The sequence below is a fragment of the Hipposideros armiger genome, unplaced genomic scaffold, assembly GCF_001890085.2.
Source record: "Hipposideros armiger isolate ML-2016 unplaced genomic scaffold, ASM189008v1 scaffold_21, whole genome shotgun sequence".
NCBI lineage: Eukaryota > Metazoa > Chordata > Mammalia > Chiroptera > Hipposideridae > Hipposideros > Hipposideros armiger.
This window is the reverse complement of record NW_017731371.1, coordinates 5076958-5098335: the sequence shown is the minus strand read 5'-3', so window position 1 is coordinate 5098335 and position 21378 is coordinate 5076958. Positions and strand designations below refer to the sequence as shown.

General features: G+C 40.9%; 1 protein-coding gene across 1 annotated transcript in view; it reads right to left on the bottom strand.

The window, feature by feature from the left end:
* MEGF10 (multiple EGF like domains 10) overlaps nt 1-21378 on the bottom strand; it is a 182886-nt gene that overhangs the window by 26639 nt on the left and 134869 nt on the right. Inside the window, exons 9-13 of the mRNA XM_019635311.1 lie at nt 20645-20857; nt 13299-13473; nt 11863-11983; nt 10918-11081; nt 8657-8759 (exon numbers count right to left, since the gene is read on the bottom strand). Coding sequence (XP_019490856.1) covers nt 8657-8759; nt 10918-11081; nt 11863-11983; nt 13299-13473; nt 20645-20857 — 776 coding nt within the window. The remainder of the gene's footprint in view (nt 1-8656; nt 8760-10917; nt 11082-11862; nt 11984-13298; nt 13474-20644; nt 20858-21378) is intronic.

Genomic DNA, 21378 nt, shown 5'->3' with positions numbered 1-21378 from the left:
GGACTGAGAAGAGCAAGGGAGGTGACACAGAAGGCATCCGGGCAGTAGTCATGGAGACCAAAGCCAAAAATGCCACACTGTGGAGTGTGAGCTTCCTCCAGGGACCAAGTGGACAATGAAGTAGGAGACGTGCATAATTAAAGCTGTGGTTTATGGAAGGGCAGGAGATGGCTGGAAGATGATGGGCCTGGAAGAAAGAAGACCTGTCAGGTGGCAGTTTTGGGTTATCCAGGTAAAAATCGACAAGGTCTTAAACTATATCCGTGCAGCTGGGATGCAGGGGAAGATGAATCCCAGAGAAATAGAGGAGCGAACACAGATAAATGATCTACCCCTGCCCCATACTCCACCCAGGGGAATTACTGAATTCTGGCAGCTCCATGAAGGAGAGACGGGGCTTGTTTTTGTTCATGACAGTGCCTAGCACAGGAAGGTGTTAAATAGTTGTTGAATGAATCAATAAGCCCCGCCCTTCTTCCAACATGGTATTCAGGACCATTTTCCAACAGGATGGAACAACCGTATCTTTCTTCCTTTCCTGAAGAAGTGTCGAGAAATGCACTCAAAGCGGGAAGCCCAGCATATTTATATTTTGCACACCTGAAGAGTCAACTCTTCCCAGCTAAGGGGGTAGAAATGTCATTCCTTGCTTACTTTTGAGAAGATAGACTTTCATGAGCCCAGGTCTGTGTTTTTCAATGCCAGCCCAGATTATGAAGCAATAGGATTACAGGATATCTTGAGGAAATTCCGTTGGAATGTTTCCCACAGTCTTTAGTAAAAACTACTTCAGGAAACAACTTTCTAAAACATTTGGAAGAAGGCACAAAATAGGAAGGGGTATCTTTAAATTTGCAGGAATCTCTGGCTCAATGGCAGCCTTTTTTTTGTCCCCCGATAAATGTTCTAACGCTGATAAGGAGATCTGTGAGGGGCTGCTTTTGCCAGTCCTGAGGACAAAGAGCTCCTTGATAGCCTTCCCAAGTTGCTAGGCAATGGCTGAATGATCGTGATAAACTTCAGCTAAGCGGCTCTAAAGAAATGTCCGTGCCTTTAATGCCTGATGCAGTATGCCAGCCGCCTCCATGTGAAGTCAGCATTCACTGGGCCTTTGTGATTGCATGAATGCGGAAAATGAATCATCTGGGGTGTCACTAGGTCCCGAGCCCAAAGATAACACCCAAACTCCTTGTCTTGCTTAATTGTTTATATTCCTTATGCCAGAATTGCGATATTTGGGGTGCTAGTGAATGAAAGAAATGATTTCAATCCGATGTCTCGTTCCTGAGCAGCAAGATGGTACACATATATTAGAGCAAAGAGAGAGATTCGTTAATAATAATTGGGCTTGGTGATTATACAAGGGAGGAACTACAGGATTTAGTCCTAACACTTTTCTGTTTTTCTAATCCCCTGGTCAATGAAGCGGCTGCACGCTGAAGTGTGAGAAGGTTTTCACGCATCTCCACCTCTGCCCACGGTGTTTGCCCTCAGAAAACGGGAGCTTCTTCCTGCAGCCAGGAGAGAACACTGCACTTATCTTCCCGTTCCCAGCACCTAAGCACTATGGCTACATACGACTTGGAGACACTCAGCAATTGGCTGTTAAATTTGTCATGTATGTGGGCACTGTGAGTTTTAAAGATCCATTAAAAAGGATCTGCTTGATATAGATAACCAACTTGGAAAAAAAAAATCCAGGTAAGTCATATCAAAGATGTTTGCATTTGCACTACAAGACAAAAACACCAGAGAGCGTGGCCCGTCTTAGACCGGACCCCGCCCCAGATAAAACAAACAAACAGAACAGGCTGCTGGGCAGATGGGGAGATCTGGGAACTTTGGCTTTTTCTGCAGCCTTTCTGTTGGGAAGGCAAGCTCCTCCTCCATCCTGACTTCAGAGACCCCACATTATGCTTTTCTATGACTCCCTCCCCCACCCCTAAGACCATGTAGACAGACAGACCTATGTTCCTGAATACACCCTCTCCACCCCCTAATACCCTAAAGAGTCAGATAACTAGTTACTTGCACTTGTAGCTGACTGGGGGCATGCATGCTAATAAAACTCATTTGCACTTGAATTTGCACTTATATGTCACTGGACAAAGAAGGGGAGGGTCTCCCATGATAACAATTCAGGCATCACTAAGCCACATGGGGGATCACTTTAGGACAGATCAGCACCTGAAGTAGTATTCACTTACTCAGATGGTCAAACCTGGCGTGTTTGGGGAAACTTAAAACAGGAGGCTGTCCTTCTGGAGAGGGGCTGGGACCACTGCAGGCCCAGCTCTGCTTGCTGGGAGAGTAGAGAAACCAGGTTCTTCTTATAAACTTGACTGCAGGTTTTCCTCCTTCCAACATCCCCCCTTCTGTCTGCATTCAGCTGAGTCCTCTACCTCTCTTCCTCCTCCCCTTTCCCTTTCTTTCCATTATACCATGCTCTGCTAATCCCTTCCCCTTTCCGAAGACTCCTAGAGGTTGATTTGGCAACCTAATTTCTTTTCTCTGTTTAGCATTTAACAATTTCTTTTTTCTGGTATGAATGCATCCCCAAGCCTCCTCTAGTCTTTTGCCACTGCTTATGATGCTTCTGTCACAGAAATGTTCCCCTGAGCCCCTGGCCCCTCAACCCCCACTCTTCAACAACAAGAGTAGCAAGGCACAGCAGAGACCAGGCTACAGACTAGTAACTGCCACTGCACGGACCACCAGGACAACTCTTAAAATGACCTACAGGGCCACCAAGTAGGGCTGTGCAGGTTGTTACAAAGAGCCCCTGGCAACAGGGCTAAACGGGGGCAAAAATCCAGCTTGCACCCCCACCTGCCAAGAAGTGCCCCCTGAGGGATTTCCAAACTTGTACAGAAAGTGCCTTATGGGCTGGCAATGGCTCCATCTTCCTCTTCACTCTCCAGATTGTCTGTCATTCAGTAGTTGGGAGGTGGGGACAGGGGATATGCAAGTTAAGAGTTGGTAGGTGACGGTGATCTTAGCCATGGTTGAGAACCAGGCTGGAGGCTGCGTATGTTCCCAGAAAGCTGGAATAAAGTCTCGATTAGCTCTAACGCTCACTGAAGAAGTGTTCTGACTGACTGAAGTCAGAGCAAAAAGGAAGAAAAAAATGTCAGTGTGTTTCTACTCTTTTTGGAAAATACTTGATAAAGTAAATCATTCCACTACAATGGAAACACACACACACACACACACACACACACACACACACAACTAATTATATTTCATTGACATGTGGAATCTCAGGATACTCATTTTGAAAAGCCAGGCTCCTTTTATAGATGTGTGTGTGTATATGAGTGTCAGAGGTGTGGGAGAAGGAGCCCAGGACACAGCCTGTATCCTGAAAGGTGTTTCATTCTTTTTCCCTCCTTTTTTTTTACTGCAATCTGCCCCTTTTTTGATAAAGTAGTCCATTGGATAAAAATGTCTGTAAATTAAGGTTTTAAATAACCACATATAATAAAAGTACATGTCTTTTTTTTTTAATAGTACATTTATTTTGGAAATGGTATCTGAGATGTCAGATGCAACTTTTGTTTTGGTTAACCTACGTGGTAGTACATTTTGAAGAATATTTTTATGGCTAGGTAAAATGAGACCATTAATGACAGTAGAAATAAACAAGAGTTTCAGTTCCTTTAGGAGGAAAAAGACAGTCAAACACTAGAAAAGAGGGAGAAGTTATGAGGAGTGGTGGAAGGACCCCATGGTAAGAGAACAAGCCGGCTTCCTGAGTATATCAGGTTAGCATCTGATTTCCTCAATTTAGGCATGTCAATTTCTTTGTAATAAAAGATAAAGGCCTTCTGACTCCTATCTCTGGCTCCAAACCCAGAGAGAGGCCTGATCCATCTCTTCACACAGTGTCGTCCTCACTGGTTAAGCACTGTTGGCGCCTCTACGCCATTTTGTTGACTAGGCCGGGGGAAGAGCCCAGGCCCCTATATTAGAATTCACTGATTCCTTCACAGAAGCCTCACTGTTACCCACACACTGCTACCCTGTCTGGTGATTCCTAAATTTCACCTAGAGCAAGCTCAGCAACTGGGAGGACAGGAAACAGAAGAACTTGCTTACATGGGCTTATGTTATTTATTTGGCCCCCAAACCAGTGTTTCAATGAAAAGCAAAGCTTTCTTACTATTGAAAAAGATCCTTACAAGGTACTTAAAACAAGTTTGTGATGAAAAATCATGAGCCTATCCAGTGTTGACAATGCAATTATGTTCTGTGTAAATAATAAAGGGGGTACACTTCTTTCCCTTTAGAAAAATAAGGCAATTCTTGGTCCAATGGTAGGGTGCTTTTTGGAACTTCAGGAAGTTGCTTTTCCTCAAAATACTTTTGCTTATGCCAAGTGTGTTCTGTGAGTGTGGGGGAGGACCTCTCTAAAAAAAAAACAACCATTTCACAGCAGATGAAATGTCAGATACTTGCAGACCAACGGCCCACACAGAAGACCCCGATAAATAAGACACTGGTCTATGAAGCAGAGAAATGGTGGGCAACACACGACAGAGCAACATGAAGCAGCAACGCTTCCCCCCCTTTGGAGAAGCAGACCAGTCACAGATGGACTGAGGATTACAAGATTATGTTGTGTGACAAAGCCACTGCATTCAGTAGTAGCTCCACAGGTCTAAGTCCAGATGGGATCATTTGTCTTACCCCATGACCCAGACTGTGGAATGCTACTAACGCGTTTTCTGACTGGCTTCAGGCCAAATCCTATCTCCTGATTTTCTTGTGTACCATTAGCGTATGCCTTTCACAGGCTGGTTCTAAATCATCGAAGGAGGTGGATACTTTGAAGGAGCGATGGATGTGTTCAGGAACACCTCACATTTCTAGAAGTGGATTTGATGGAGTTTTACCCAAAACAAAGGATATGGCCTCTCTGTCAGAAAAGTCCTGAATTTGCTGGGGGTTAAAAATGCTATTTCGTGTCACTGTGGTCATTGAGAACTTAGTGCTGGTTGCTCTATTTGAGAACCTCAAGAACCCTTGTGAAGTCACAGAATCTGGTTTAATCCCTGGTGTGATGCAGTTTTAACATGTAGTAGCTGAGAGCCAAACAGAAACATGAGAAGGTGGAACTTCATATTGTGAAGTCTGAGTTATCTCAACTTTTGCACATCAGGGAGAAACTAGAGGGCCAGGAAGTCCTGGTGTCTGTGGGTAGCTCCTATTGACAGAAAATAGTCTATTACCCCAGCCTTGGCCTGTTTCCCAAGGTAGCTCTCAGACACTAGAAATCAAGTACATGATAGTTCACCTCAGCTTATTGCTGTTAGAAGCCAAAGAAGCTCACAACAAATTCCAAATGACTGAAAGATCAATGAAGAAGTTACTGATGATATCCTATGTTCAAGGATCTGAAGACTTAATATTGTTAAGTTGGCAATACTCCCCACATGGATCTATAGATTCAGTCCTCATTAAATTTCCACCTAGTTTCTTCGTAGGAATTGATTTGCTGATCCTAAAATTCATATGGAAATTCTAGGAACCCAGAATAGCCAAAACAATCTTGGGAAGAAAAGACCAAAGTTAAATAACTCACACATCCCAATTTTAAAACCGTACCAAGCTAGAGTAATCAAAACAGTATGCTAATGGCATGAGGATAGATATACTATATATCAATGGAATAGAAGTGAGAGTCCAGAAATAAACCCTCCCACATTCATGGTCAATTGATTTTTGACAAGGATATTAAAATAATTCAATGGAGAAAAAGAATAGTCTTTTCAACAAATTGTGCTGGGACTAGATATTCACATGCAAAAGAATGAAGCCAAACACTTATACCATACATAAAAATGAGCTCAAAATGGATCAAAAACCTATTGTAAAGTTAAAACTGTAAAAGCTAAAACTATAAAATTCTTAGAACACATAGGCATAAATCTTTGTGACCTTAGATTAGGCAATGGTTTCTTAGATTTGATGACAAAAGCATAAGCAACAAAAGAAAAATGTAGACAAATTAGACTTCATCTTTTCTAAAAATAAAATCTTTTCTGTTGCAGTGGGAGCCATCAAAAAGTAAAAAAAAAAAAAGTCATAGAATGAGAGAAAATATTTGTAAGTCATATACCTGATAAAGAACATATGTCTAGAACATATAAAGAACTATTACAATTCAATAGTAAAGACAAATATCCTCATTAAAAATAATCACAGAATCTGTATAGATGGTTCTACAAAGAAGATATACAGAGGGCCAATAAGCACATGAAAATATAGTCAACATCATTTTTCATTGGGGAAGTGCAAACCAAAAGCAATGAGATATTATTTTACACCAACAATGGCTATAATCAAAATGGCAGATAGTAACAAATGACAGTGTAGATATGGAAAAATTGGAAGCCTCATACACTGCTGATGAGAATGTAAAATGGTGCAGCCACTTTGGAAAACAGGCTAGCAATTCTTTTTAATTCTTAAAAAGGTTAGAATTACCATATGACCCAGAAATTCAATGTCTCAATATATACCCAATAAATATACATCCACACAAAAACTTATATATAAATGTTCATAGCAGCATTGTTAAAAATAGCCAAAAAGTGGAAACAACCCAAATGTCTATCAACTGATGAATAGATAAATAAAATGTGGTACAATGTAATATTATTTGGCAGTCAAAATAAACAAAGTACTGATATATGCTCCCATATAGATGAAACCTGAAAACACATGTTAAGGAAACCAGTCACAAAAGACAACGTATTCTATGAATTCATACAATATCCAGAATAGGCAAATCTATAGAGACAACAAGTAGATTAGCAGTTGCCTGGAGGAGAGGATTGAGGGTAAATGGGAGAATTATTATTAATGAGTACTAATTTTTGAAGGTGATGAAAATCTTCTAAAAGTGGCTGTGATGTACAATTCTTTGAATACACTAGAAAACATTGACTTGTACACTTTAGGTGAATTCGATGGTATGTGATTATATCTCAATAAAGCTATTTTATATAGAGAGAGGAAAAGGTTGCTGGTTATCAGCACTGATTACCATGGTCCTCTCATACAATTCTTAGAAGTCTCTATCCATAGTGAAAACAAATCTCAGCATCAACTACCCTCTCGCCCAGCACTTCCTGAAATAAGTCTGTGCATGGCATTTGGGTGCAGTAGCTAAAAGAGCTAGCTATGGGGTGCGGAGCATGGGTACAAATCCCGTCTCACATCTACTGACTCTGGGGTCTTGCTTCAGCTTCATCATCTGTAAAAAGGAGTAAAATAACTAATATTTCCTACTTTATAGAGTTGTTGTAAGACTGCAGTGAGCACCCAGTAAGCATTACTTATCATTTCTCTAGAGTCTTCTTTGTATGAATTTTTGCTCAAAAAGACCACCCTGACCCCATAATTTCCTAAATGTGGCATCTCTGGTGTGAAGACATAAGATTCTCTTCTGAAAGATCCACCTTCTGAAAATATGAACTATCACTACAGAGGATACTTAGCTTGTTACCACCAGTTGCTCTTTTAGATGACAAGTTGAAAACTGTTTTGGAAGATACTGAAGCATCAATAGGGAAACAGTTCTATCTTAACAAATCTCCACTCACCTCTCAATTTATATACAAATATATTTAGGAACAAATACAATATGAGTAAATGAACACACACACACACACACACACACACACACACACAACTTCAAAGAGAATTTTTAAATAAAGTTAAGGTTCTTTTATCTACCTGTCATCCAGTTCCTAGCATACCAAGGTTTCACTCTAAATTGGCACATCAGCAATCAACATTTTATGCGACTTTTAGTAGAAATGGTTATATATAGTCAGTTCATTACTCCAATGTTCAATAACTGTCCCATTGCATTCCTGTTGGTAATTTTTCTTAATAAGTACTTAAAAGTTCCTTAGCTTTTTTGTTTGTGTTGTTTTTTTAGGATAGGCCTTATTTGATGTATAAAAAAGAAGAACAAGGTCCTAATTTGAGTGGGCACTTAATGCCATCTCCCAGGGCTGTACATCACAAGCAAAAACACTGTTCTTCTAAGATGCCTGTTAGTTTGATCAACTTCCTGGCTGAAGCCATGAGGTCATAAAAATAAGGAGAAACTTCCACCTCGCAATTAGAAAATTGTTATTCAATCCCACTATGAATTTTTATGACTTAAACATTATTATAAGGAAAAGTTAAGTTTTGAAATTTTTATTTCTAGTAATGAATATTTCATATTTGTATATTAACCATATTAATATTAATATTTAGCCTCAGTAAGGTGAACTTAATTACATTCTTATGGTTTATTCTAATCATCTTTTCCTCAATGCTCAAAAACACCACAGAGGTCTCACTAAACTCTTACAGCAATTCACATTTTCCCCGCCTGCCGGCCTGAATTCTGACAGTTGGACCTTACAGGAAGGCTCAGGAGAACTGCCCCTGCACCACTTAACAAAAAGTCATTACTAGATTATGGATTAATTAATCCTAGCAGTAGTATTTCTTGGGTAAAAATGTGTCAGCTCACTGGAGACTGCTTTCATTTCTATTTTTCCTGAAAAGTTGACCTGGGTGTGTTTTTTTGAAATAGCAAGGAACGGTGCTAGGCATAGATCGGCATGTTTTCCATTTCCTTGGTTCTCACCTGACCATCCCGGGAGGCAGCGGCAATGGCCCGTGGTGGGGTGGCAGCCATCAGCATGGCTGCAGTCACAGCGCTCGGCACAGTTCAGCCCATACGTGCCATCCTGCATGGAAGACAGCAACGAGGACGTGGGAAGCCCCATGATGGGAGACAAAAGGGGCCACAGTCAGCCATTGCAGGTGCAGCACCCTCCTCCTCTCCCAAACACCTCTCAGCAATATACATTATCATCATCACCTCTTCTCATGTCTTCTTGCCCCTAAAATGTAGGCTCCGGGAGGTCGGTATTTTAAAGTCCCTCAGACATACAGTTAGGGCACATGAGTGGTGAAATCAATGATGCTAATATGCTGATATGCATATACACAGATATATGTAAATATGCCAACTAATTAAAATAATCTTTCTTATCGTAAACCACAACTTCTAAACATATTTTCTTTTGCCCCTAAAGGTTTCTATAAAATAGTTCAATGTTCCTTGCAAGACATTCTATTCTTTAGTAGAAAGGGAGGCCACTGGCCCACGTAGACAAGCTCTAAAATTTAAAAAGTGTTTAGCTCTAATTGCGTTAAGTTTGTTTCCATAAGTTGCCAATGTGGAGCTATAAGGAAAAATGAAAGTCTTTTGTTACTTTTCCTAATTAATATCTTCCTCATGATGAAGAAGTCTAGACAACACAAAGTATTCTGATTCAAGATCTTAAAAAGAGGATGGAGTACATGTTGGTCCAGCGTCCTATTCACGCCCTCCCAGACCTATACATTGCCACGTGTGCATCAGTTTGGTGGTCCAGTGGACATAAGACTCTTCGTGAATGTGATCATTTAGTTTGTGGGAGAGGAGTGGAAATCTCTGCGTTCCTAAGCCCTGCTCTTTCAGGCCGGATCCTGATGAGCGGAGGGAGAGTACTTACAAACCTTCCACACCACCCAAGAGCTAAGAAAAATATGGGATGCACAACTACCAAGAGGGAGTAACCTGAGAACCTGCATAAAACAGGCAGTGGGTGTTAGATGCCATAATCATTTATCTAGGTCTTATTAAAATAAAATAAATAGGCCATTTTTTAGGCCCCAATAATGTTTGATGGAGCTGCATTGGACTTAGCTCTGCTGCAGTATGAGCCACTGAACCATCAGCCCTTGCTGATTTAGTAATCCGATATACAAAAAGGGACACGATTGTGCCAGGGCTTTGCTTTGTCCACAATCAGACTGGGAGTGAAACGCGATCTTCAAGCCCATCTCAGCTCACTGATAATTTGTTCACTGGTGGATGAGAGGCAGCAAAGCTAATTTAACTTTGTCCTAAGGGTCTGCAGGGCATGGAATAGCCCAGGGTGGATCGACCCTCTCTCTGCATTGGGAATGGGGTGCACTTAATGAGGAGGAAGCCCAGGGAGCGAAGAACCTCCATGGGAGGCCCTTCACGAGGAGCCCTCTTCAGGGTGTCACAGTGTCATCTTGTCATCAGAGGATCTCCAGATGATTTCCCGGAGGCAGAGAACACACACCACTGAGAGAATGTTTAATGGCTCAGGAGAAAACAATTGTGATAGGAAGGAGTGATGGAAAGAAACCAGCCATGTGCTTCATTGAGGAAGAGAAATCAGCATGTTACAATAGAATGCACTACCCATTTGCACCCTGTCAGCCTGTGGTAGATATAGTGTGGGCTTTCTAAAGATGGGTATCTCCAAAGCAGGTCAAGGGAATGGAGTTAGCCTTGAACTAAGGAAATCCCTGGAGAGTCTTGTGATTCCAGGGATATTTACATTAAAATGTGGCTATTTCCAAACCTTTTCTAACCATCCTAATGAGCATTTCTGTGACACCATCACCACCCCCTTTCAGTGCCCTGCCACTTTCTAGCCTGAAGGCGGGAGGATTTCCATTAGAATGGAAACATAATATTTGGAGAGTTGACAGGCATACACCACCATGTGTGACAAATGCTGTTGACTGGGTGCCAGGAAGAGATGGATGTATAAGAACAGAAAAAATAGAGGGGGTCATTGGAGGGAACCTGAGTAGAGATGAAGGAGAAGAAGGAAGTGATTCTCACAAAGCTACCTAACCAATTTCCTTGTCTACCCCTTTTCCAATCCTACATCCACTCTGAGTTCAAACACCTCAGTTCTAATAGCTACTGTGGTTGGTTCACACTCACACACTTTAAATCAGGAAAGCTGCAAAAGCAGGCTCCCCCCTGACACCCGCGCCTAGGCCTTCCCAGTTGGGGCACTGGTTCGGTCGTACCTGGCAGGGAAGTTCACATTTCTCCCCTCGCCATCCAGGTGCACATGTGCAGGTCCCATCCAGGGTGTTGCAGGCTCCGCCATGGAGGCACTGGCATGTTAAGTTACAGCCAAAGCCCCAGGTGCCACTGGGACAGCGGATGGAGCAGTCCACCCCGTGCCAGCCTGCCAAGACAAGAACACCAAAGCACATGAGGAAACAAAGGCAGCAGGGAGTTTTGCTGAGCCTTTCCAAGCCACTTTCCCTTTCAAAACATCTTGGAGAGGCACAGCAATGTCTCCGGCCCCAGCACAGAAAGCATTGGCTCTGCCACGTAAAGCCTCTATCAGAAATGAACAAAAGCACCCAAATAGCCATGTGTGCCGTGTGATCTGTCACAAGGATGCCAACCCTGAGAAGCACTACTGGGCTCTTGGGGGAAGAAACATGAAGTGGGGGCCCCTTAACGCACAGGGATGCACACCACGGAATGCTGAGTTTTGTTCAGGTCGGAAAAGTGAAATATTTGTATGGGAGGGAGAAGGAAGGTTTGTGTTTGAAAGAACAACCCCGTCTTGAAAGCAGGACCCCGTTAACCATGAACAGTGAGTATCCAGGATAGATACATTCTGGCCCTCCCATAAAATCATTATGTGGCTCCATTTCTTGTCACAACGACTCCAGGCCAGTGAATTTAGGGGCACAGACACATGTCTGCTTGGCTGACTGTCCCTAGAGTGCAGAGACTCACAGGCTTTTGAAGCTGGCAGCGACTTCAGAGATCATCTCCTGGGAGCCTCTTCTTGTTGACTCACGAAAGCACCAGAGCCCACTCTGGCTGTGGGGCATTCTGAGAGCAGGCACCAAAATTTGGCACAGGAGGAGCTAGAACCCTAGTCAAGGTTTCTTTCCTGTGACTTTAGGAGATGACAGGACCAGGGTCAGATAAAATATTCATCCACTAACCTGCCTTGCAAGTACAAGACCCATCCACAGGAGAGCAGACAGCATCGTTCTTACAGCCACAGAAAGAGGAGCAGTTTACCCCGTAGGTTCCCCGAGGGCACGGGGCAGAGCAGTCAGTCCCCTAGACAGGCACAAACAGGAAAACACATGCAATTCTACCAACTGAAAGAAGGCCAACACAAATAAACGAAAATGTTTCTTGGGGATGCTAATTTTACTCCCTCTCCCATTTTAACACATTGTATTTTTAAAAGTTGCTACAATGTCACCACTATGCAAATTTAGAGATTCAAGGGCATTGCTAGCTGGCCTCTGTTTATGACACAGTATTGCATAAGATCCAAAAAAAGCCTGCTGCCTTCATGAGTTTTCCTTTGTAGCAAATATAAAACCTTTTGTCCTTGCTCAAACAAGCAGATATGTAACAATAAACTGTAGCTGTACAATTGCTATCAATAAATAAACATAAATATGAACTAAATGTTAAATTGCAATGCTTCCTAACTTCCTTGTGCAATATGTAATATGATTAGTGAGTGAAGTGTAGGGACAGCACACACACTCAGCCAGCAGCACGATTCAATTTAATGTCTGACAGCGAGCCTTAACTATACAAGTCGGTTATCAAAGGTGACTGGAGGTCACCTCCTTTAAAAACAGTAAGGGCCTCTTTAAGACAAGTCTGATTTAAGAACTCAACCAAGGATTGTGACATAGGTTAGAAAACCCTGTAAAAACCCTCTCAGCTCGGAGACTTTATGATCCACTCATTCTGCATCGTGTGCTCTAGAATAATCGACACTCTTCACAGTTTAACATATTCCTCCTCAAACTGGGAGAAAATGATTCAAGAAAAACCCATTTTCCTTTAAAACAAAGATTTCTTAACCTGCAGCTAAGAAATCCTAGAAATCAGGCAAAATTCTGCTCTATTGGCATATAGGTATTTTTGTAAGGTCCAGATTCTCAAAGGAACTGAAAAACTTTTATGCTACTAACCTTTGCACATAAATACATAATAAATGCTAACTTGATATATTATGTGCCTCCAAATTATATGGAATTAAGACAAAACCTGTTGACAATAATACATATCCTACTTGTAAAAGTAATTTCTTTGTTACCTATAAAACACAGTAAAATAATGACATCGGTAATAATGAAAATATATCATATTTCATGGCACCTATTAATTAAACAATTAAATATGAATGCCACATTTATAGTTTGTCCAGCTTTCCCAGTCATCATTCTAAGGTAATTACTTATATCACTTATTACTATTTATTACTACTTTTCTCTATTCCTTTTCTTGTTAATGATGGGATCGATTTTAGTACATTCATTGGACTGCAGAAAAGGTCATATAAATCGTGGTATCTGTATACCCTACATCGCACCCCTCAAATCCTTCCCCCAGAGCCCGAGACACTCACTTTGAATCCTGGGGCACAGGTGCACTTCCCAGTCACACTGTCACAGTCAGCCCCATTTTGGCAGCTGCAGATCTGTTGGCAAATTTCCCCATAGAATCCAGGAGAACACGTCTCATTACAGTAGAGTCCCGACCAGCCTGGCTTACAGGCACACTCTCCAGACATGGGGTGACAGCTGAGAGCACAAACGAAAGGAGCAGGTCACTTTCGGGTAAACGACACCCAAAGCCCATGCAAATGTTGCTGTAGCCATGATCACTAAATGTGTGGGTAATTCTACACACAGTATTTTAAACTTCATTCCCAGGCTTGGTACTATTTAATTAATTGGCCAAAACCCATTTGGGTACTACAGAAATGGTACATAAAATCAGCATCATGCTCAAACAGGATGATGATCACAACTGGGTCCTTTTGTCTGAAACTCACTTTAATTTTCATAAATCGAAAGCACTGATTCAATAAACAGTCAACTCGAAGGAAGATCTAAAGGATTCCACCCAATGAGCTACAGCAAGCAGTTAACCAGGGTGATGTCCAAGGAACTCCAAAAGCTACAACCATTTCAGCCTGTTTCTTCTCTCAGCGCCCCACACCTGGGGCAGAACAGCTGTCTCTACCTGAAACAGCAGTTGCACTGACAGGCGAGGCAGCCAGCTGTTGCTCTACAGCAAATGGACACATCAGCTGTGCTAAGATGCACGTGCTACTGAGGCTGACACAATAGGGCACTCTGTGGCACTCACCAGAGGAAAATCTTAACAATCAAACCAGCTCTGCTCACAGTTGGAAGACTGTAAAAGGTGGGTTTCCTCCCCTCATGGTGATAACACCCTTCCCTTAACTAGGGCCAACCACAAAATCCACTGTCACATCCAGACATTTGCTAAGGGACCTCTTGTTAGAGTTGCCAATCATAGATTTTCAGCTCTTGAAAAGAATGATTTTCTGGGAGGGAGGAAGACTGAGGATGTAATTAAAGCTGTCCCCCTACCTGGGTCACCCTAATGAAAGCACACAACCTCCCTGAGCCTGATATCCTAGTCTGTCAAGTGAGTATGTCAGCCTTGTAGGTGGGGTGGTATGTTCCACCATTTTCAGAAATTTAATTAAATATACTTTTAGGTCCCTACTACAACTAAGTGCCCACAAGCAAAGGCCTAGGCATACATCACAAGCATTACAGGAAACATGGCACGAAGAGGTACGAGGTCTGACAGTGAAGTTTACAAACTTGTTGCAACAATGTTGCTAACCTTTTTTGATATCAGAGGGATTATTCATTATGAATTTTTCCCAACTGGACAAACAGTTAACCAAGTTTACTATTTGAAAGTGCTGAAAAGCCTGTGTGAAAAAGTTAGACAACCTGAACATTTCACCAACAATTCATGGCTCTTGCATCAGGGCAATGCACCAACTCACACGGCACTATCTGTGAGGAAGCTTTTGGCCAGTAAACAAATAACTGTATTGGAACACCCTCCTTACTCACCTGATCTGACTTCTTTCTTTACCCAAAGATAAAGGAAATATTGAAAATAAGACATTTAGATGACATTCCGGACATCAAAGGAAATAACAATGACAGCTCTTAATGGCCATTCCAGAAAAAGAGCTCCAAAATTGCTTTGAAGGGTGGACTAGGCGCTGGCGTTGGTGCATAGCTTCCTAAGAGGAGCAGTTCGAAGGTGACCATAGTAATATTCAGCAATGAGGTATGTAACACTTTTTCTAGGATGAGTTCACAAACTTAATTGCCACACCTCGTATCTAAGTACAGCTCTATATTTACGATGGTTACTTGGATATAGAAGGGTTGGGTTCAGAAGACAAGGGTCTGAGTCTCAACTCTGCTTAGATCTACCCAGATTACTTATCTGCTATTTAACCTTGGGCAAATCACTTATCCTTGAGCAAACATCTGGAATTCCCATGGCATCTCAAACTTAACATGTCAAAAACTGAGCCTGTGTTCTTTCCTTTCTTCATTCCTCATTCAGTGTCTATTCTCAATCATCCCCAATGAAGTAATGGCACCACCAGTCACTCAGTTACTTAAACTAGAAACCTTGGAATTATTCTTAATAACTCCTTCTTCCTCATCTCCCATATCTACTTCATCACTACAACCTAACCATCCTAACTCTAAAATATATTTTTAATTTATCTACATCTCTTCATCCTCACTGTCACCATCCTACTCCAAGCCAATGTGACATATCACCTAACCTCCTGAACAGCCTTCCAACTTTTCTCCCTGTAGCCACTCAAGCCCCATCACCTAAAAAGTAGATCATTTTGTATCATTCTCCTTAAAACTCTTCAAAGGCTCCCCACTACAATAAAATAGAATAAAATTCATACTGTTTCATAAAGCTAAAATGACTATATAATTGTCTAAACCAGGACATTTTTAAGAGTGAAAAGGGAATTGCTAATAATTACATAAGGACAACAGGTCTAAGCCAGCCAGTCCCTGAGACACCAGGTATACGATCACCCTAAATGTAGCCCATAGGCCCCCACCATCTGGTCACTGCTTGCTCCCCAACCTCTTCTTTCATCATTTCTCTTTATTGCTATGCTCAACTGCAGCGGATTTATTTTAGTTTGTAAAAGCGTTGAGGTTTTTCAACATAAGGGCTCTTCCATATGCCCATAGTGCTGTCCCGCACTCTTTGCCTAGCTCTTTTCATCTTATGCTTCCAGTCTCAGCTCAGATGGTACCTCTTCCTTAGAAAGGCCTTCCCTGACCACTCACACTGAAAACAGATCTCTCCTGTCATTTTCTTTCACGGCACCCTGCTCTTTCTATAATCTGGTGTTTGTTTGTGCAATCTTTAGACGTCTTCCTTTCACTCTAGACTTGGAACTACACAAGGGCAAGAATGAAGTACATTTTGTTAGCTGTCCCTGTCCCACGCTCAGCCCACCGTAGATGCTGATGGAGTGAATAAGCGAGCTGATGTGCAGTGGGGTCTACCTCCAGGGGTCCTGCTTTCACGCCCTAATCTGCTTCTCCCTGGTATCTCAGTGTTCTCCCAGTGTTAAATTACAATCTGTACATCTGAATACAAAGGCAAGATCTCCCCTAAATTTAGTTTTTAAAATGTCGAATTCATGGCTTACAGGGAATCACCATCAATTGCAGGGAACACTCACTTACGTGACGTTTACGATACTATTGTAAGTGAATGCACAGACCAGCAGCCCGTTGTCACTGAGCCCAAATGTGTGCTAACACCATGCTAAGCAATCCACGTGCACTATTTCATTTAATCGTCACAATCATCCAAGTGTTAGGCATGGTCCCATGTTATCTAATGAGGGAAAAGAGGCCTAGAACGAGTAATTTATTCAAAGTCTCGCACAGGCAGTGGCAGAATCAAACTCGAACCCAGATTTACTTATGTGTTTTCACACCAAAGAAAAAGGAAGTTAGGTAGCAGCCTGCTAGGAGGGCTAGATATGAAAAAGAATTTCTAATATTTAGGATGCAGCATAGATAAAAACTTAGCAGGACCAATAAAAGCCCGTATTGTGCAAAATGCAAGGACAAATTTAAATTTACTTCAGTAAGGTCCTCCATGTAAGAAAAGGAAAAGAATATTTGAAGTAATAGATTGGTTAAATGAGTTTACCTTATCTAAACATAATATAAAAAAAGGATATCTTTTAGTAGAAAATATTACTGTACATTAAAAAGAAGGAAATAATTTTCATGGTACAGACATAAATGTTAAATGAAATAGATAATTTGGGGACAGGGAATTGAACTCAGCTAGAGGCAGACAGAGAAATTGACATTCAATGCCCCCCAGAGAGTATTAGTGCAGCACTCTGGTTCCTAGATTGATTGACACCCAAATTAGTATTCTGCAATTTGCAATTAGGTGTAGGAAGCCAGAGACTTTGGAGGCATTTGATGTGTTCTCATGCAGGCAGCTTAATTGGTAATGAGACTTACGTGTTGATGTTAGCACAGCAGATTAGAAATTGAAGAGTAATATACTCCTACCTGGTTTCTTTCTAAAGAACAGGTTGCTTTGTGAACAGGTTGTATGTGAAAATAGGATTATACACCTATAGGGATACCTATCATTTTATACACATATATAACGAGATAAATCTTCTAGTAAATTTTCAATTTAAGGCTTTATTATGAGTCCAATACAATACTGGCTAAAATAGAATGAGTTACTGAAATTCTTTTGTTCATTTCCTGAGATGTTGTTAATGCTCAAATGTAATGACAATTAGGTAGCATTTGCAAATAGGCATGTCCTAATTGCCTACAGCTATTAAATGTCCTTATTAACAAGAGCTAATATAAATAGGTCATGTGGAATCTTACTAAATCTCAAATTCTATTTTCAAATAAAATCATTTATATCATTTGACTTTTATCAAAGTTGACTTATCAAATAATCAAAATGATTTCCACCATGAAAGTTAGTTTTCACCTGAAAAATCCAGGTCACAGTGAATGTCTTTAGGTACTAGAATATTTCTGTCATTTAAAACACTAGTATCATCTATACATATATTTAAATTCATTTCAATCCTATGAAAGATTGAAAAATAAGAATGGCTACAAATTCTTTGCAACTCCTCCCATCCAGAGATAGAGTATATTGAATCTGGACTTGGTTGTGTGACCTGCTTTGCCTAAAGGAACATTAGCAAACTCGACACAACCAAATGTTTGCAAAGTGTTTGCATCTTGGAGTTTGCCCGGTCTCTAGCTGCTTTTTGGAAGCCAGTCACCATGTAAAGAGACCCAGGCCTCTGCTAGATGCTGGAGACATATGGCTCAGTCATCCCGATCACCCAGCCAAATGCTAGACATGGGAGTGAGGAATTCCAGGCCTAATCAGACTAGTTGATCTGCCAGGTGAACATCGGGAGACCAGCAGAAGAATCACCAAGCTGAGCCCAGCCCAATAGTGAAGCAAAACATCATTAGCTAATAAATAATTGCTGTTTTATACCACTAAATTTGTGGTAGCTTCTTTTTTTTCTTATGCAATGAAAGCTAACTGATACAAACCTCTACTCAAATATATGGCTGCAATATACCATATTTACAAAAGACAATGTAAACTAATAGTGTGCATTGCTTTATTTATCTCATTAATTATAATGAAAGCCTTTAGGATAAGTATAAATCATGAATTATGTAATAGCAAGCTCCACATGCTTGATTAAATGGTAAAATGAACAAGCTAGATTTTCAATTAATACAAAGATTAATTGATTCCTTTTGGTTCAAAGGAATCTTGTTTCCAGGAATTTTACACAGAAGTTCAAAATGTAAGAATCAGATGGATGTTTCCAACTGTGAATTCAACAAGACAGACTCAGATATTCAACATTCAACTGGTTTTAACAGGAATTTCTAAAAGCTATTTTTTAAAAGTAGCTTTCATTATTTAGAGGAGCACTTCATAGGCTATTTGTTTCTTAATCTTCTGATTACTTGTTATACATTATTAGATAGATTTTTAGTGTGTTTTTTTTAACCTCTGTTACTATCAAATAATTTCATGTACAGTCAGTTCTCTGTAACTGTGGGTTTCACATTCATGGATTAAATCAAATGCAGATAAAAAATATTCAAAAAACAAAAAATCCCAGAAAGTTCCAAAGAGCAAAACTTGAATTTGCTAGATGCTGAGCACTGCGCTGAACCCATGCGAATGAATTGATATGTAGGCACACCCTGCTGTAGCCTATATGGAAATATAGGTCATATGTGAATATTATGCTTCTTTATATAAGGGACTTGAGCATCTATGGATTTTGTATCCATGGAAGATCCTGGAACCAATCCTCCTAAGATACTGAGGGATGACTGTGTTTCTTCAATAAAGCATACATGCTTAGGTACACAGGATCTATACTAAAATTATCATGGTATTAATGTCAAGTAACTGTCCATTTGCACCTGCCACTACTAACATGGTACCCAATTTCAACAAAACCAACATTTTGTCTGCTTCTCAAATCTTCTCATAGCAGAGCTCCTCTGTATAGGTTTAGCAATCTGTTTGCTTTCAGGCTGTGTCTACATTCAAGGAAACAGCACAATGGTATTAAAAAGTTCTTAACAATCATTACATGAGGCTTACCTTTTGCTGGGACAAGCCTCACTGCAAGGAAGGCAGCCAGACTTGTTTCTAATCCTACCAGTTCCTTCCACATTAGAGAGGTTAAAAACAAACAAAATCCTGCAGAGATTATTCATTTTTACTGCCCAAATGTTTGTTCAACCTTTCCATGTAAAGAGTGGCAGTATTTTCCGATAAAGAAAACCAAAAGTTGACTAAAGTAGCTTACAAAGCTGCTTGAGACAACATTAAGAATGTACTTCTTTGATATGTCCCACTAAAATGTAACACACACACACACACACACACACACACACACACACACACACACAGGGCAAAGTCCATACTTTTGCTCCTAACAGTGGTTTAAAGCAGAGACCAACCACAGGCTTCTGTTTACTTTTAACTTTTGTGCATCTGAGATTTGATGTGGCCATGAGCTATCTTTTTGGAGCATGAATGAAGTAACAGCTGTGCTGAATGCAAATCAAAGTAACTCTCATAATGTCTGAACTGCTATATAATGCACTTCATTTTTGTCAAATTCAGCTTTTCCAGCAGTCTGCAAAGGAGACCCAGAATTCTAAGTGATATGTATCTGGTCCTTGGAGGAGGGAGAGGAAGTAAGGGGGTGGAAGTATATATTTCTGGGGCAGACAAGGTACAGTAGGGTGGGTGGGATCATGGTTTCCTGTTCGTACATTCTTTGAGAGATTTTTTGAGCTAAAGGACCCCTGTGAGTTCTATGTAAGAGTAATCAATTCTGAAAACATATTTCACATGTGACAGCCACATGTGAAGCATTCTCACAAAACTTCCACCGGTATACTTCCTCTCTACACAGATGTTTCATCAAGTAAGATGTTGCCGTGAGAATCATTTTGTGATATTTTTACATACTAAACTGGGCTTAATCCACGTCTCTCATTGCATCTCTGCTTCTAAAGGAATGTCAGAGAACCCCTCTTAGGGAAACGTTCTAATAACACAAGCAAGTTTAATTTTTGCTGGGAGCCATTAATAGAGAATAGAATTTAATAGCCACCCACGACCACCTAACAATTTTGGCACTTCTGACTTGCACCATCCCCACTACGCATACAAAGGCCTTCATTTCCTTAGCGGTTCCTGCACAACATGACCCAGAGGCAGGAAAGGTCTTGGGGTGGGCATCTCTCTGCCAATCTCCTTCCAAATAGTGGACACTTCCTTCCAGGGGCAACTGACCCTCACCTATGAGTACTGTCCAGGTGGCAGGGGCACTGCTTGTCACATTTGATGCCGTAGACACCTTCCGGACACAGGCGTGCCTCGCAGTGCTCACCAGAAAAGCCTGCTTCGCAGAGGCACGAGCCACTCACGTGATAACACTTCCCTCCATTGACACACTGGCAGGTCTCCGCACAGTGCACTCCGTACGTACCAACAGGACACTCATCCTGACACCTATCGAGCAGAAGGTGGAAGCGGAAGTTAGATTAGTTAGGACCATGTGAAAACAATCAGTCCATTCAGACAGGCTTTATTCGGTATAAGTTGACATTGCTTTTTGGACTTGATATTTATTTAGTGATTGTCCCTATACAGGTATGAAAAGCACTAAGATGAATTACTCTGACTACAGATAGTAGTGACAGCAATATGACCTGTTCAAAAAAGTTTTTTAAATAAACAAATTATGAACTTGGGACGTGAAGCATGTTTTATACGCAGTGGGCTGCCAAAGTTACATATAACATTTTAGTAGATATCAGAAAAGGGAGAAAATAAATTGTCCAAATGTTAGTCCCCGCCCATAATTAGGAAATCAAAAAACGTGTTTTCCTCATTCTAAAGGGAAATGTTTGTAGTAAATTTGAAACTAAATTTTAATTCTGTTGGCTTTCATGTTGACATTATTTTTTAATCTCAGCCATGTGACTGCTTTTTTCAAAACTGAATGGTAGGGCCAGCCGAGTGGCGCACTG